We start from the raw sequence: 14,704 nt of genomic DNA, 5'->3' as shown, positions 1-14,704 counted from the left end.
CACAGCACTGTTCCAGCTGGATCACTCATTAGAAGACAAAAAGAGAAGTGATTGTGAAAACGAAATAAAATGTGAACTATCGCCTCAAATAAAATAAAAGGCAAATCATACCGCTCAATAATGGTATTTGGCAGAGCTTGGCATATAAAACACACCTGGTCGGCATAGATGGCTCCCTTTGTATCCATCGCAATTCTGCTGCCTTTCAAGAAGTTGGACACAGGAGTTACACCTGGGAGGAAGACAAAAAAGCCATGTTTTTATTAAAGCGTATGAATCAGCAATACCCCCAAACATCCATACGTATGTCTTCTAAAATGTATACATTTGTGAAAACAAGGAGTTTTGCAATTTACTTACTATAAAAATTTTGCCCCATTACCTAGAAGTCTTTAATTTTTAATTGTAATTTTTGCAGCTCCTCGCCAATGGAATTGGACAGTGGACCCAACACATTTATAGTATATAGTGTTAGCTAATGTTTAAGAAATATACGACCAGTACATAAAGAGAAAAAGACATATACACACAAAAAAACTACAGAAAGGAAAAATGAAAAACATTTAAAAACAAGTACTTTGTATCTCAAACCCAAAATAAAGTTCCAGGGAAAATGTCCACAGCACCCATAGATGGGTAAATGTAGGTCATAATACTATAAGAAATACAAAAGATAACAAACGTGCAATCACTACTACAATCAGTGATCCATAAAACTAACACACGTGACAGGGCACATCAATGATAGACATCAGATAAGTACAAAACAGCAGGAACAATAGATAAGTAGCAGACAGTGATGAGCGCTGACAAAAGCTCCCGAAATCATCATGTGTACATGAGAATAATCTACATACGTCACAAATGGTGACTTCCTCTGGGTACTTTTCCTAAATTGGGTTAATGTCTTATATATCTTACATCTGTATACAAATCAATTACCTGCACTCATAGGTCAGATGGCATCTGGAAGTTTTCAGACCGAGACTAGAATGGCGCACGATGATGACAAAGTTCATAAAACAATCTAGTATGGATCACCCTATACAAATATGGCCAGAGGTATTGTATGGGATTAAAAAGTGCAATGATATCTAAGGACTAGTGATGAGCAAACATGATCAGATTAGGTGCTATCTGAGCATGCGCTAACCCAGTTCGCTCGCCTGCATGTCTTACGGTTGTTCGACAGCCGCAACACATGTAGGGGTTGCCTAACAGGGAATCCCTACATGTTACAGCTGTTGAATAACCACGAGACATGCAGCCTTGGGCCTCAAACATGGTATTGGAGCACGCCAAAGATGATTTATTAGTACTCGAGCATGGTATGATGACACCTTATCTGCACACTTTCTCATCACTACTAAGGACATCACAAAGAAAAGAGATCAAATCTGCCCTCGCCTAAACTGAGGGCTGCATTACTTAGTTATCACATGATTTAGTGAGCTTCCAGTATCATGATTATAATATATCATAAATATCTTGCATGCGTTACACATGTTCGTCCACTGCTTGGAAACAGCCATGGTGACTGTACATGTGATGCGCTTACAAGCTCTTTCATAGTTAGTCTACAAGCTCTGCACTGAAGCTGGCCGGGATCACTGGAGCGAACGGCTAGCCCCAGTCCTCCCAAACTTCTGGTGCATCTGAGGAAAGGAGGCCGAATATATCAGCATTGGGAGTGTAAAGTTTGGACCAACAATGTGATGTTGCTGTTGGCCTGAACTGTCAGTCAATCTGGTAAGCCCACAACACACACAGCAATCAAAAAGGTTGTGGAACGGTGCGCTCCTGAAGATGAGGACAAACTGGAATACGGAAGATTACAAGGGCATTTCCCTTTAAACAGGCAGGAAGCTGAATTAACAATCAATAAATCACGGGCACAACAGACTGTACAGCAGCCTTACTAAGGCGTTGTGAGCACGCAATCAGCGGTTGTATGGCGCCATCATATGGCACTGTAGTACTGAGGCACTTTACCCAGAAAGCAGAACTCCAATTGGTGATATATTATGTCCCCCTACCCAGAGTTGCACTGGGCCCGTGTACACACTATATCAGTACTTTACCTGCACATTGGTTATAGTGAACTCCGTGATATTTGGATGGTTTTATCACTTTTCATCTTTAGAACACATTTCTCTGTAATGTAATAGTATTCAACCTGTGGCTCCATAACATTTATGGAACCAAACAAGCGAGCACACCCCATGGAAACAGGATGAGAGGCGTAGCAGGTCTACTTGGATGTACAAACCTATTCCGGCAACCACCACATCAGCAGGAAGTTGGATTCCATTTCTCAATATGACCTCTTTTACCTGTTAACGATAAATGAGCTGGTTTCAGGTGCAGTGACCCGGCGCAGTAAATACTAATACTGTAACACGAGATTACTCATGCCTAGTACATACTGTATGCTTAGCACACAGCCAACAGCGGTAGGCACAGTCGCTTCACTGAGGGATTTCCTGAATTTAATACTTGTCAGTCCTATGTGAATCAACCTTTCTTCAATGCCATTCCGCTCTCTGTGATCCATTATATTTAGGGTTGAACTGATGACAGCACTGTCCATTCTATATTTGCTCTGGTTGGAACTGAACCCCAAATCATTGCCCTACACTAAACCACCATAGGGATCTTTTAACGACAGTATGGTTTCCTAAAAGGGATATTTTAACTTATATCTATGATTTACTTATTGGATGGGTGCTAAATGTTACATTAGTGGGGTACGACTTGGAGGAACACAGTTTAACCAATTGCTAGAATGGGGAATCCCATGAATGGAGTTGCATTTGAGCATACCCCAGCCCCCATTACCCCATTTATTTAATGATCTGGCAATGACAACTACATTGAAGTCAATAAATAGTCCAAAATGCTTGTACCCAACTATCTGAACCCCAGCAATGCTATCTTCTGACATGTGTCAAATACTTTAAAGGGGTTTTCCACAACACTGCGTTCGATGACTTATCTATAGAATAGTGCATCAATATCAGATTGGTGGGGGACCGACTGTCACGACTCATTTTTGGAGTCATGACAGCTCTGGTTCTGCTTTAATTTAAACGTGGTTTTTGCTTTTGGCCAGCAAAGGTTAATATCAGTTTCATTGCTGGCAGCTGCTGGGTTGTTAGTCAGCTGATGCATCAGCTGACTGTTGGCGATAGTTTTTCCTCTGGAGACCAGCCGAGGAGTTGAGAGCTCTCCGGTGCTGTCTTCTGCTGTGAGGAGCTTGCAGGAGTATCTTGAAAGCTAACCTTTATTGTTCCCTGTCTTTGTCTGTCTCTTGCTTGTCACTATTCCCTGTGTTTACACCATCTGCAGTGGCGATTCTAGCGCGTCCTTGCCGGCCAGTGCACTAGTCAGGGTATACTGAGGTTACAGCTAGGGATTAGGCATGTGACGGCGGCGGGGGGGAGGACTCACATAGGGCATTACTGGAGCTTAGGGATAGGCACAGGCTGTGTTAGGAGGTGCCCCATCCCTCGTTCCCCATTGTTAAGGCCTTCCTCTCCCTTTTTCCATACCTGTTGTTGGTGTTTGTTGTGGGTCGTGACACCGACAACCAGCACCCCCACTGATTATCTGTTAGCAGCACATGAATTTAGTCAGTAAGACAGCAAGGAATACCACCTCTCCGTCACGTGGTTTAGTGACTGCTTTCAGTTACGTGGGGCGCCTGAAAACTTCGAGGCCCACCCATGAAATCTTTTTTGCATGGTCTTGTTTTGCAATGCAATATGTTATTTAGCTAGTTGAATGGTCTCATGAGCAATCTGGATTTATTTTGATTTTTTTTGTTTCCGTTACAGCATTTTAAAGTTGGGTCAATATGGAAATGGAGAAGTTGGCAAAGTTCACACATCGGCTGCTGCAATTCACTCCTGTGGTTTCCAACTGCTTCAGCACCCACCCTATTCCCTTGATTTGGCTCACTCGGACTATCACCTATTCCCACAAATGAAAAAGCACCTTGGTGGAAGGTGGAATTGCAGCCATTGCAACTGCCGATGTGTGAACTTTGCCAACTTCTCCATTTTCATATTTCAGCTTTGCGACCCAACTTTAAAATGCTGTAACGGAAACAAAAAAAAATCAAAATAAATCCAGATTGCTCATGAGACCATTCAACGAACTAAATAACATATTGAATTGCAAAACAAGACCATGCATAAAATATTTCATGGATGGGCCTCGAAGTTTTCAGGCGCCCCTCGTATTGCAGGACATCTCTATTAATTTGAAGCTATCTGCAGTTCCCAAGAGTGGACACAAATCACTGTGGCAGAGCTGAGCAGCACCGCAGCTGCCAGAGCTGCAAGCAGCTAATCAGGGGGGAGGCGCCAGTTGTCGGCTCTCCACATACGTGATATTGACTTATGCTGTGGATAGGCCACCAATATTATTGCAGTGGAAATCTCATTAAACAATATAACGTTGCAGTCTTTATGGACATTGGATGATCCTCAATAAAATTTAGACTGAACTACCTCACGTGCGTGAACATGTAGGAAACGTAAACTACATGTATTATTTCTGTGCATTTGAAGTCAAACATTTTTTTTTCAAAAGCTTGTAAGTGGCAAAATGTCAAAAACACCTCCTATATACAACAAAGCTTTCAATAAAACCAAAATACTAGCATGCAGCTTGGAAGGGAGGAAGATATATCTAGTAATCCTACCTGTCCGTCACTTCCCCGGATCTCTCTGGCCTCTGTCCTCATGTAAAAATTTACCCCACGCTCCTTCAGCAGCTGTAATAGGAAAAACTAACATGTTAAGTCAAGTTAGTATCACATTTTACTGGACAGTGAGGGGCGAAAAAGTGTTGCCTTGAAATGTATAAGCACCTTCAAAGACAATGAAGGGAGATTTGTAGGTGTCTGTTACTTAATCTCTCATTTTGAATGAGCCACTGTAGTGCATGTTCCTCCAGCTTAGGCCTGGGTCACACGGCTGTTGATTCTCTCATTCGAGAGAATTGGAGCACAGGTGCAGAGGAGACAGAGAAAGTAATTTTGGCAGACTGGCCAGATGTTCCTTTTATAGGAATAGATTTTAACAATATATGAAATCCAAATTTCCTGCAGGAGAGAACTCTGTCCCCCTTTGGCTGACTTATTAAGGAGGTGGGCCTGGTTGATATCTGGAGAGAGGTTTCCTAACTCAAAAGGTCTACTCTTGTGCCTCATTGACACATCAATCCCTTTCAAGAATTGATTTGGTACTATGTAATCCTTCTAGGATTCGGGGCTCGTAAAAAAAGAATATTCTCCTAGGTCGTTATCAGATCCCTCTCAGCTACAAGTGGATCCGATGAGGTCTAGGTTCCCTCAGGGACGGAGGCTTAATCCATTTTGGTTTAAAATTAGTGACTGTAACAATGTCAGGTGGCAACTATCGGTTTTTATTTTTTTTATTTTTCACTAATCTGGGCTCGGCACACATAAGCGGTGGTATGGGATGCAATGAAGGCCTTTGTCAGAGGCGTGAAACAAGAGAAATAAAGTCTGTTAAGGATAACTCACAAAAGCGTGGGGGTATACCTGAAAAACAGAAATCGGGATACTGACTTGCGGATCTACTATATAACTGTCTAATTCTGTCTGTGAAAGGCCGGAGCTGACATCACACTCGCGAGAGCGCGACGTCATCAGCGGTGTTTCGCGCTAAGCATTACTGGGACCGGAAGATGCCGGGAGCATGGTGAGAGGAGAGAACGAGTCCGGGGGTCGTAGGAAGGTGAGTATATCACTATTTTTTATTTTAACAGAGACTCTAGAATACCCGATGCGATAGAATCGGACCACCATCTAGTTCAAAATAATTGTCCTGAAAATCTATCACAGTGGAAGGAATCGCAGAAACAGCTTCAGGCTGATAATAAAATATATGTCTTTAAAACAGCAAATCTACGAGGAGTGAGAGACCACGGGTCGGTTACTTGCAAAAATGGCCCAAGCCCAAAAAGAAAATGCCTTTATATATCAATTGAGGGATGTAGAGGGCAATATAGTCATCAGGACCCCAGATATACTAAAGGTCTTGCGTAGCTTCTATTCTAATCCATACTTGTCTAAGGTCAATTATTCACAAGACGATTTGTCGGATTACCTCTTGGTGATTATCCTCCAGACAAAGGAGAATTAAGATAGATTTTTTTTTCTCAATTTCCTTGGAAGAAGTTAGCCAGGCTGTTGGGAAAATAGCTAATGATAAGACCCCTGATTCTGAAGGCCTTCCGATAGAAATCTATAAACATTTTGAGGAAGAAATATTACCAAGCTACCTGTAAACGAGTATCAGCGGTGATACCAAAGTCGTTATATGAGGCGGTAATAGTTGTAATGCCCAAGGATGAAAAAGATATCTTACAGGCCTATCTCATTGCTGATGACAGATTTTAAGATATTGGCTAAAATTCTTGCTTCCCGACTGAATACGGTTATTGAATCAGTAATTTATCCAGACCAGGCTGGCTTTATGATCTCTAAGTCAACTGCCATAAACCTACATAGGCTTTTTTTTTGAAAATTTACAAGCGGCACAGGTGGATCCTAGTCAAAAGGGCATCTTATCGTTGGACGCCACCAAAAAATTTGATAGTGGTGAATTGCGTTACCTATATTTGAGCTGTATTAAAGAAAATGGGGTTTGGCCCTAACTTTATGAAATGGGTTATGCTGATGTAAAAACCACCATCCGCTCAAATAAGAGCAAATGGAGATGTTTCTGGAAACCTTGAGCTTCACAGAGGAAAAAGACAGGGCTGCACACGGTCGCCTTTACTTTTTGCTATAGCAATTGAGCTGTTAGATTGTATTATTAGACAACATAAAGGGATAGTGGGTTTTAAAGATGGGAATCAGGAAGAAAAGATTGCTCAATATGCAGATGATCTCTTATTATTTGTCAATAACAAATATTTTGCTTTTAATTATGATGGAGTCTATAGAGATTTGGGGCCTTCTCGATATTGACCATAAATTGTTCAAAGTCTGCACTGCTTGTCTTGGATGATAAAGACATCTCAGGACTAAGTAGTTCTTTCATGATCCCAGTAGTGTCAAAATGTAAATATCTCGGCATATACATTACATGACAGACAAAAGATTACATCCCTCAAAACCTGAATCCATTGGCAATTGGGTCCAGAAATGAAGTTGAAGCATGAAAATGCCGTTCTCAGCCTTGGGAAGTGTGTATGTTAGGGCTATGTGGGAGACATTGGAAATTCATCCCCAATATAACTGGCTATAACTAAAATACTGTATTTAACCAGAAAGTCTATAGCTAAATACTGGTTAGCAAGAACTGCTCCGTCAATGGAGGAATTCGTGAGATTTTTAAATACCACCATACTGATGTAAAATAGATATACATTAAAAGGAGGGCCAATGCGAAATTTGGTTAACAGTGGGGGGACTGGATGAAATGCCAAGTGGTGGTGTCAGAGGTACTGGCAAGAGATGTCATGTTTAGCTGACTTCTCCCTTAAAATAGATGGAATATTTCAGATATGAAACGCTTTACTGTATGGTTCTCATGTATAAATTGTTTAGCTAAGAGGGAAGGTTGGGAGGAAGGGGAGATGGGGGGGGAAGACTGGGTTTTGTATCAGGGCTGTGGAGTCGGAGTCGTGGAGTCGGAGCTCATTTTGGTGGAGTCGGAGGCGGTATAAAATGGACCTACTCCAAAAATATATAATAAATTGGGTACAATAGTTCAATGCAGAATGTGCTGAATATTTTTTCATAGGAATTTGGGAAAGTTATGAAATGTCCTATAAATGGCTGTTCTATTCCTGATCTAAGGCTAAATTCACACACAGCGTTTTTCCTGCGTTTTTTGAGGATACGTTTTTCAGCTGCAAAAGCAGATCAGCTTTTTAAAAACCGCATCACCTGAAAGGTTTTTGAGCTCATAGATAATGTTTTCAATAGGAAAAGCAGATTAGAAAAACGCCACACAAACTGACATGCTCATTCAGCCCAAAAACGGATCCTCACAAAACAATGTGTCTGAATGTCATATCTTGAAACCTATTGACTTTGCTGGGATGCCCAGAGTCACTGCATTTTACTGCAAAAAACGGATCCGCAAAAACGCTGTGTGTGAATCATGGCCGTAGCCAGCGAGGGGCAGGGGGGGCAGCTATCAAAACTTACTTGTATGCTGCAGTGCTCCCGTCCTGCACCGGCTCCAGACTGCAGGGGGCAATCTCCCCTCCTCTGTCCTGTCTTCTGCCGTCTTCACCAGAGAGAGGAGGGGGAGGGGTGCCTGCCCTGCACAGGATCCGATTCCTGGGCCCCGAGCTGGAGAAAGTGAGAAAGTTGTGCACACGCTGCAGCTGGCAATAAGAGATAGTCTGCAAGAGGGACATGCTGGAATTCTGATTGGAAAAGTGAGGAAATTGGTTATTGCCGCCAGAACCCCTAAAATTGATTCCATCTTGAAGAGACGTGCTGGGAAAGGGGCAATTGTCGATCAAGCCACTCGGTGGGGCAGCACTTATTTAATGATTGAGCGATTGCTTGAACTAAAACCGTTTCTTATAGATATGGCGACCCCTCAGGTAACCCTAAATGAAGGTCAATGAACATAGGTGGCTGAGTTGATGGAATTGCTTAATCACCCATTTACCGTGACTAAAAAATTACAAGCTGTCAATTTAACTCCTGGCATTTTCATAAGGGAGTGGAAGAACTTGCTATTTTGCCTGTCCCAAAGAGGAGGTTTAATCGCAGATGGCATTTCTGCTTCAATGAAACTGAGAGAGACACAGCTATTGGAAAATAAAATTTTTCTGGCAGCTGTTTATGTGGACCCAAGTCATCGTATACTGCTTGATGATCAACAGCTTACTAAAGGAAAAGAAGCTCTGACTGAGGTAGCAGTTAGGATGAGTGGCCTACAGGAGGACTGCCAGGCGCAAGAGGACTTGGGTCCTGACAGTGCTACTGCTGCCATATCTTCATCCTCATCAGATGAGGAGTTTGACTTTGACAAGTATTTGGATGACATGGAGCAGGCAAAGCGTTGCCGCAAGGAAAAAGATTTCACTCCGTCTCCTATAGCAAGCAGATTGACCATATTTCAGCAAAATGTTTCACTTGCTCTCAAAGAAATAGAAAAATTCAACCGTTCATCAAAACTGACTGTGCATGAGTCAATTCCTTTATACCCGGAAATTGTTAGAGATGTTGCCCATGTGGTTACGGCTTTGCCTTCAACCCAAGTTAGTGCAGAGAGGTTGTTGTCTAGCCTTAAAATTAGTAGGTCAGATTTGAGGTCATCTATGAAGGAGGATCTGATGGAGGCGATACTATTTCCTAGAACAAATCCATAGACTGCACAAATGCTATTTAGTATGTTTTTGTTGAAAACTGTTTTTGCCACTTACATAGTGCATACATATATATATATATATATATATATATATATATACACACATACACACACACACACACACACATATACATACACTAAATATATATATGTAATCGATACATAGTGTATTACATATTTACAATTTATTACAGTTTTTTGTGCTCTAAAGTTGTATTCCAATAAATATATATTATGTTCTATCTAAATATCTTGATTATTGTATCATAAAAATTATTAAATGTCTGATGTTCACATTGTACTAGAATACATTTTTCACTTAAATATAAGCAATATATGTTGGAGTCGGAGTCGTGGAGTCGGTGTAAGGGAAATTGAGGAGTTGGGAGTCGCAGGTTTGGCTTTGTATACTTGTCATAAACCAATATTGATACAAAATTGTACTCCATTTCCTGGGATTGTATAATATGATTATTTTTAATCAACCGTTTTCTAAGATGTTAAAGTTTGCTCAATAGAAAAGTTTTTGAGTAAAAAAAGAACTCATCCTCTCCCAATCAAGTGAGTGGGTCCATGAAAAAAACAAACAGATGACACTTGGATGGCATCCGAAGTACTGAGTGCTGTTTTTGCTATAGAATGATAAAATGGTCAGTTTTTTTTTCCTTGTTTTTTTTTAGTTGACCATCACTGCACATAGAGGTACACCAGGATAGGATGCAGGATACCCGTTTTGGGGATTCAGAGGCCAGTTTGTAAAGTAAGAATACCGCAGGACCTTCTTAAAAACACCACTGTAGCTTTCTGAAAAAAAATGTTTTATGGAGTTCAATGTACCGGTAAATAGTATAAATATACACTCAATCCTGCTGCTGGTAGTCAGAATATCATCATTTATCTCCATGACTGTTTAAGATAAAGTAAAGGATTTGTAGTTGTGTAACAGAAAAAACGTCAACGCTTTAGGACCTTTTCAGACGCGCGTATTACATGGACGGGTACTGTGAGTCGAAATCTGACATCTCAAGGACCAATATTATACAGTAGGGCTGTCTAGACGGCCTTTTTTCCCCCCAGAGTCCAAGTCTCCATTGGAAAAAAAAAAAAAAAATTGCAGCATGCACTATTCTGTTCCATAATTCGGACGAGTCTACAGATGTGCAAAAAAATCACTTTCGTATAGTTTACGATTCCTATTGATACATTGCTGTTATTAACATAGGAAGCTCTATGCGATTACGTACATTTTAAACTGTTGATGTATAAATACAGATCCCATACGAATATCACACGGATGTAAACAAAAGGACACCAATAAAAGCGTCCAATTTTTCTGGATGACAATCCAATTACTCACCTGAACCCGGCCTTAGCAATATGAAATTAAATTAGCATACTTGTAATAACTCTCCACCAGTTTAGATGAATAAAACAAACAGTTTTCTCTTTTTTAGGCACATACGGGATTATTTCAAGTGCAAGAAGTGCTCACTACTAGAGATGAGCGAATTTGTTCGGATTTTGGCCCCGAATCTGATTTTGACATATTCGGGCTATATTTGAACACTGTTCATGGCTGTTCCGAACATATTCGGTAATTTCTACACCTGTTGACTCTAATGACGTTCGGTTGTGTTCAACAAATATTGCAAAAACAATATTCGAATCTGATCGTAATCGGAACCGAATCCGAACAAATTCGCTCATCTCTACTCGCTACTTCGGATCTTTCCCTTATAACGGTCCGTTTTTAGTAGCATGGAAACTGCAAAATATTATCAAGTCACCAGCAATGTCCTATTGAAGAGAATAGGAGCTGAGCTGCAGCTCTTGGCCGTGGCCACCACACAGTGAACGGAGCCATGCTGTGTAGTTCGCAGCTGATTAGTGGGGGGTACCAGGTGTAAGACCCCCCATATTCTAAGGATAGGTGATCATAGGTCAGCAATATTTTACGTCCTGAAAACCATATTAATAGAATATTTTTCTGCTTTGTTATACATTGCTTTTCCTTAGATATCCATTTTCAGAGACACTGGCCCTTTAATGTACTCAAGGAAAAAGATCATGTCAAATGCTGATTTAATTAGAAGCAGAATTCTCATGCATGTCAACTATGAGGGAGACTCCCTGGATTTCCTGCTATTCGCCAAGTTCTCTTTTTTTTTTTTGAGTTCAGAAATGTTAGAGATCGGTTCTCGTCCCCTGTTTATTACAGAACATATGTGCACAGATGAGCACGGCTCGCAACACTGGGTGACGAGGACTGAGCGAACAGCTCAGAATAAAGGAGGAACACCGCAGAGTGACCTGATTCTTACACCATGTCATGTTACAGATAATATACAAACTCACTCATCACGGTGGAAAATGACAGAAACAAACGAGTATTGCTTCCAGGAATAACTGAGAATCATCCATTGTCACATTTCAGATGACTTCATTGTTACCATAGAAGACTTGTGTAGTGGAAGTTCTATTGTATCAACTTAAATGACTGGTCGCGGAATTGGATCTGCTTTTTTCCAGAAACAGCGCCACATCTGATAATGTCTGGTATTGCAGTTCACACTCTTTCATTAGAATTCTGATCAGCGGCAATACCAAATGCAGACCATGGACAGATGTGGTGCAGTTTCTTGGGAAAAAAAATACAGATCCTTTTGGTTACTGTGCACAACTCTTTAGGGCAGAAACATATATGCATTTATTGATGCAGTCTATTGAGCCAAAAGGGGATGTCCATGCTTGTGAGTCCGCACAGTGAGCGCTGTCAGGATTCTCTGATGCCGATGCCAGAAGCAGCCGGGCTTGTGAGTGAAAGTATACGATGAGTATACCTGCGGCCGGTCACATGCCGACTAGTCGTGAGAGGCCTTGCTCAATATAAGTGAATTGAGCAAGGCTGGAAACGTCGGCATGTGACTGGAAGTCTAAGGTAACGGTCACAAGCTCTCAATGTGAGTCTATGAAATCCTTGTTCTGGCTCTCATAGACTTACATTGAGTTGTGACTTCTGGCTCACCCAGCAAACACTGGAGCAATCTAGTAGGTCACAACTTGCAGAAGACTTACAATAGTGGCACTGGTAACAGATGAAGACATCGGCAGATAAGTATTAACTTAGTAACTTAGATTAGATGCACCACTCCAGCAGTAACATAAAAACAACAACAACAACACTGGAGTGGTGCTTTAATAAAGCTTTCCTCGTAACTTTCCTTTCCTGTAAGTCTGTGTATACGAGTATGTAGGGTAGTGTTAGTGTTTTTATATACTCACCTACTGCCATCTTCTCCGGTATCCTGCGTCTTTTTCGTCCTCTTCGAAGCGACGTCTATGCACTTCAGACTCTCCAGATGACACTATGCTCAGTGTGAAACAGAAGTGGCTTTTACAGTGTAAATCTAAGGAGCGTCAGGACCAGGCTCCACAGACTTACACTGTAAAAGAGACTTCCGGCTCAGACATAGTGATCTGGAGAGTCTGAAGAGCGGCGACACTAAGAAGAGGACCGTAGAAGTACTGGATACTGTAAAAGACAGAAGGAGGCGAATATATTACCATACTGACCCTACACTATATATGCACAAATGTAGGGTGCAGTCAGACAGCCGCAAAACATGGCCAAGTGCTATCCGATGTTTTCTCAGTCCTTTTAATGATGCTGGATTTACTGTAAAAATCCATTCCAGAACGGCTGTGTAATCCTTCATGAAAGTTTAACTGACTTTACTCCACCTACCAGGATTGACATCTCCTCAGAGTCCCTTCAGATGTTGTACAAGCAGAGACTACACTTACTTCGACTCATGAGCTCACTCTATACCTGGAATGTTCATCTTACCATCAGGATTATATAGCTATTTTGAAACAGATTTTCAAAGTAAATACATCAGCCTCATTGGGTGAGCGTTATTTAACAATATATACAGTTTGGATTGTAAAATCTGGTGACACATTAATTTCTATTAGTCCAGTGGAGGCGTAAGCATTGGTCCAAACAAGGGACAGTAGTGGCTGAGACAGCTGGTGTCAAGACCAGAAACTTTGGAAACCTAATTTTTTGGAAGTCATAGGGTCCTAGTGATTGTATCCCCACTGATCACACTGTCATGGCATGCTGCTAACTACTGTAATATAAAAGTTAGTATTATCATTATAACATAGTTTGGTTGAACATAGTTGTTCAACCACTTGTATAACATTTTCTGCCAAAATAAGTCTCTTATGAAAAATTCTATTCCGTTCTCGTAGAGGTGGTCATTCGGCTTCCCTGATCATTATACACTGGTATATCTGTAGCCTGCATCACTTGCCATTTAGGATCACAGAGCTGGGAGATGATCACAGTGCAGGCACTGCTGGCGTTCATATTGGCTGTCACTCGGTTCTCACAGAAAGTTATTACTGAGAAACAGCAGATTAGATTCCTCCACTTAAAGCTGCACTCACACATAGCAGTCGTCATACACCCCCCAAAAGCGCTGAGGTCTTTCCATTGCTTTCCTGCACAATCACTCATTTTCACAGGGAAGCAGCGGTTTCACATTCAAAACTGCGCTGCCATTACGATCAGTGTGAACACAGAGTAAGGCTGGAGACACATTAGCAATTTTAGGGGCCATTGTCCCCTGCAAGAGAACTAAAATAATAAACAACCATATTCCTCACCTGTGCGCTGAGAAGATAATAATCCATTTGTCTTGCAACGTGTCTAGCTCTGCTACATCTAGATGGCAAGCTGTATTGTTGCATGATGTGACTATGCAGCCTGCCATCCAGTAGAGACACTGAGCAGCGTATGCTACCGCAGCTCAGTGCCTCACAGTTAACTCCTAGATGTAGAAGAGTAAACCGAAAACAACGTCCAATATTCAATTAAATTAAATGTTTATTACGAAAGATTCAAAACAATAGATGCAGGGGTAGGAATAAATTACCAAAAGAAGGGGTAATTTATTCCCACCCCTGCATCTATTGTTTTGAATCTTTCTTAATAAACATTTAATTTAATTGAATATTGGACGTTGTTTTCGGGGGGGGGGTTTTCGATGTCATATGATTTGATTTCCGATTTGTCCTTATTTGTCTTATACTGTCCATTTGTGCTTTGGTAAGGCTTATTATTTAATAATTTTTAACATCATTCATAATTTTCCTTAAACATGCACTTTTGACCTTGGTATTTTGTTGAATCTTAGATGTAGAAAAGCTAGACCTGTTGCAGGACAAAAGGATTAATATCTTCTCAGCGGACAGGTGAGGAATATGGTTGTTTATTACTTTAATTCAATTACAGGGGACAATGGCTTCACTGGAATGGGCGA

The 14,704-nt window shown here is 41.1% G+C and overlaps 1 protein-coding gene across 8 annotated transcripts in view; it reads right to left on the bottom strand.

Moving 5' to 3' along the window:
* The window catches only part of LOC141080444 (apoptosis-inducing factor 3-like), a 131,235-nt gene that overhangs the window by 26,447 nt on the left and 90,084 nt on the right, over positions 1-14,704 (bottom strand). For all 8 annotated transcript variants that reach the window (XM_073565665.1, XM_073565672.1, XM_073565666.1 and 5 more), the window contains 3 exons: positions 4,709-4,780; positions 2,270-2,333; positions 156-232 (listed from right to left, as the gene is read on the bottom strand). In XM_073565665.1, coding sequence (XP_073421766.1) covers positions 156-232; positions 2,270-2,333; positions 4,709-4,780 — 213 coding nt within the window. The remainder of the gene's footprint in view (positions 1-155; positions 233-2,269; positions 2,334-4,708; positions 4,781-14,704) is intronic.

This window comes from Dendrobates tinctorius, unplaced genomic scaffold, assembly GCF_039654945.1.
Source record: "Dendrobates tinctorius isolate UK_male_01 unplaced genomic scaffold, ASM3965494v1 ptg000016l, whole genome shotgun sequence".
Lineage (NCBI taxonomy): Eukaryota > Metazoa > Chordata > Amphibia > Anura > Dendrobatidae > Dendrobates > Dendrobates tinctorius.
The sequence above is the reverse complement of the archived record's forward strand: the minus strand, read 5'-3'. Positions and strand labels throughout refer to the sequence as shown.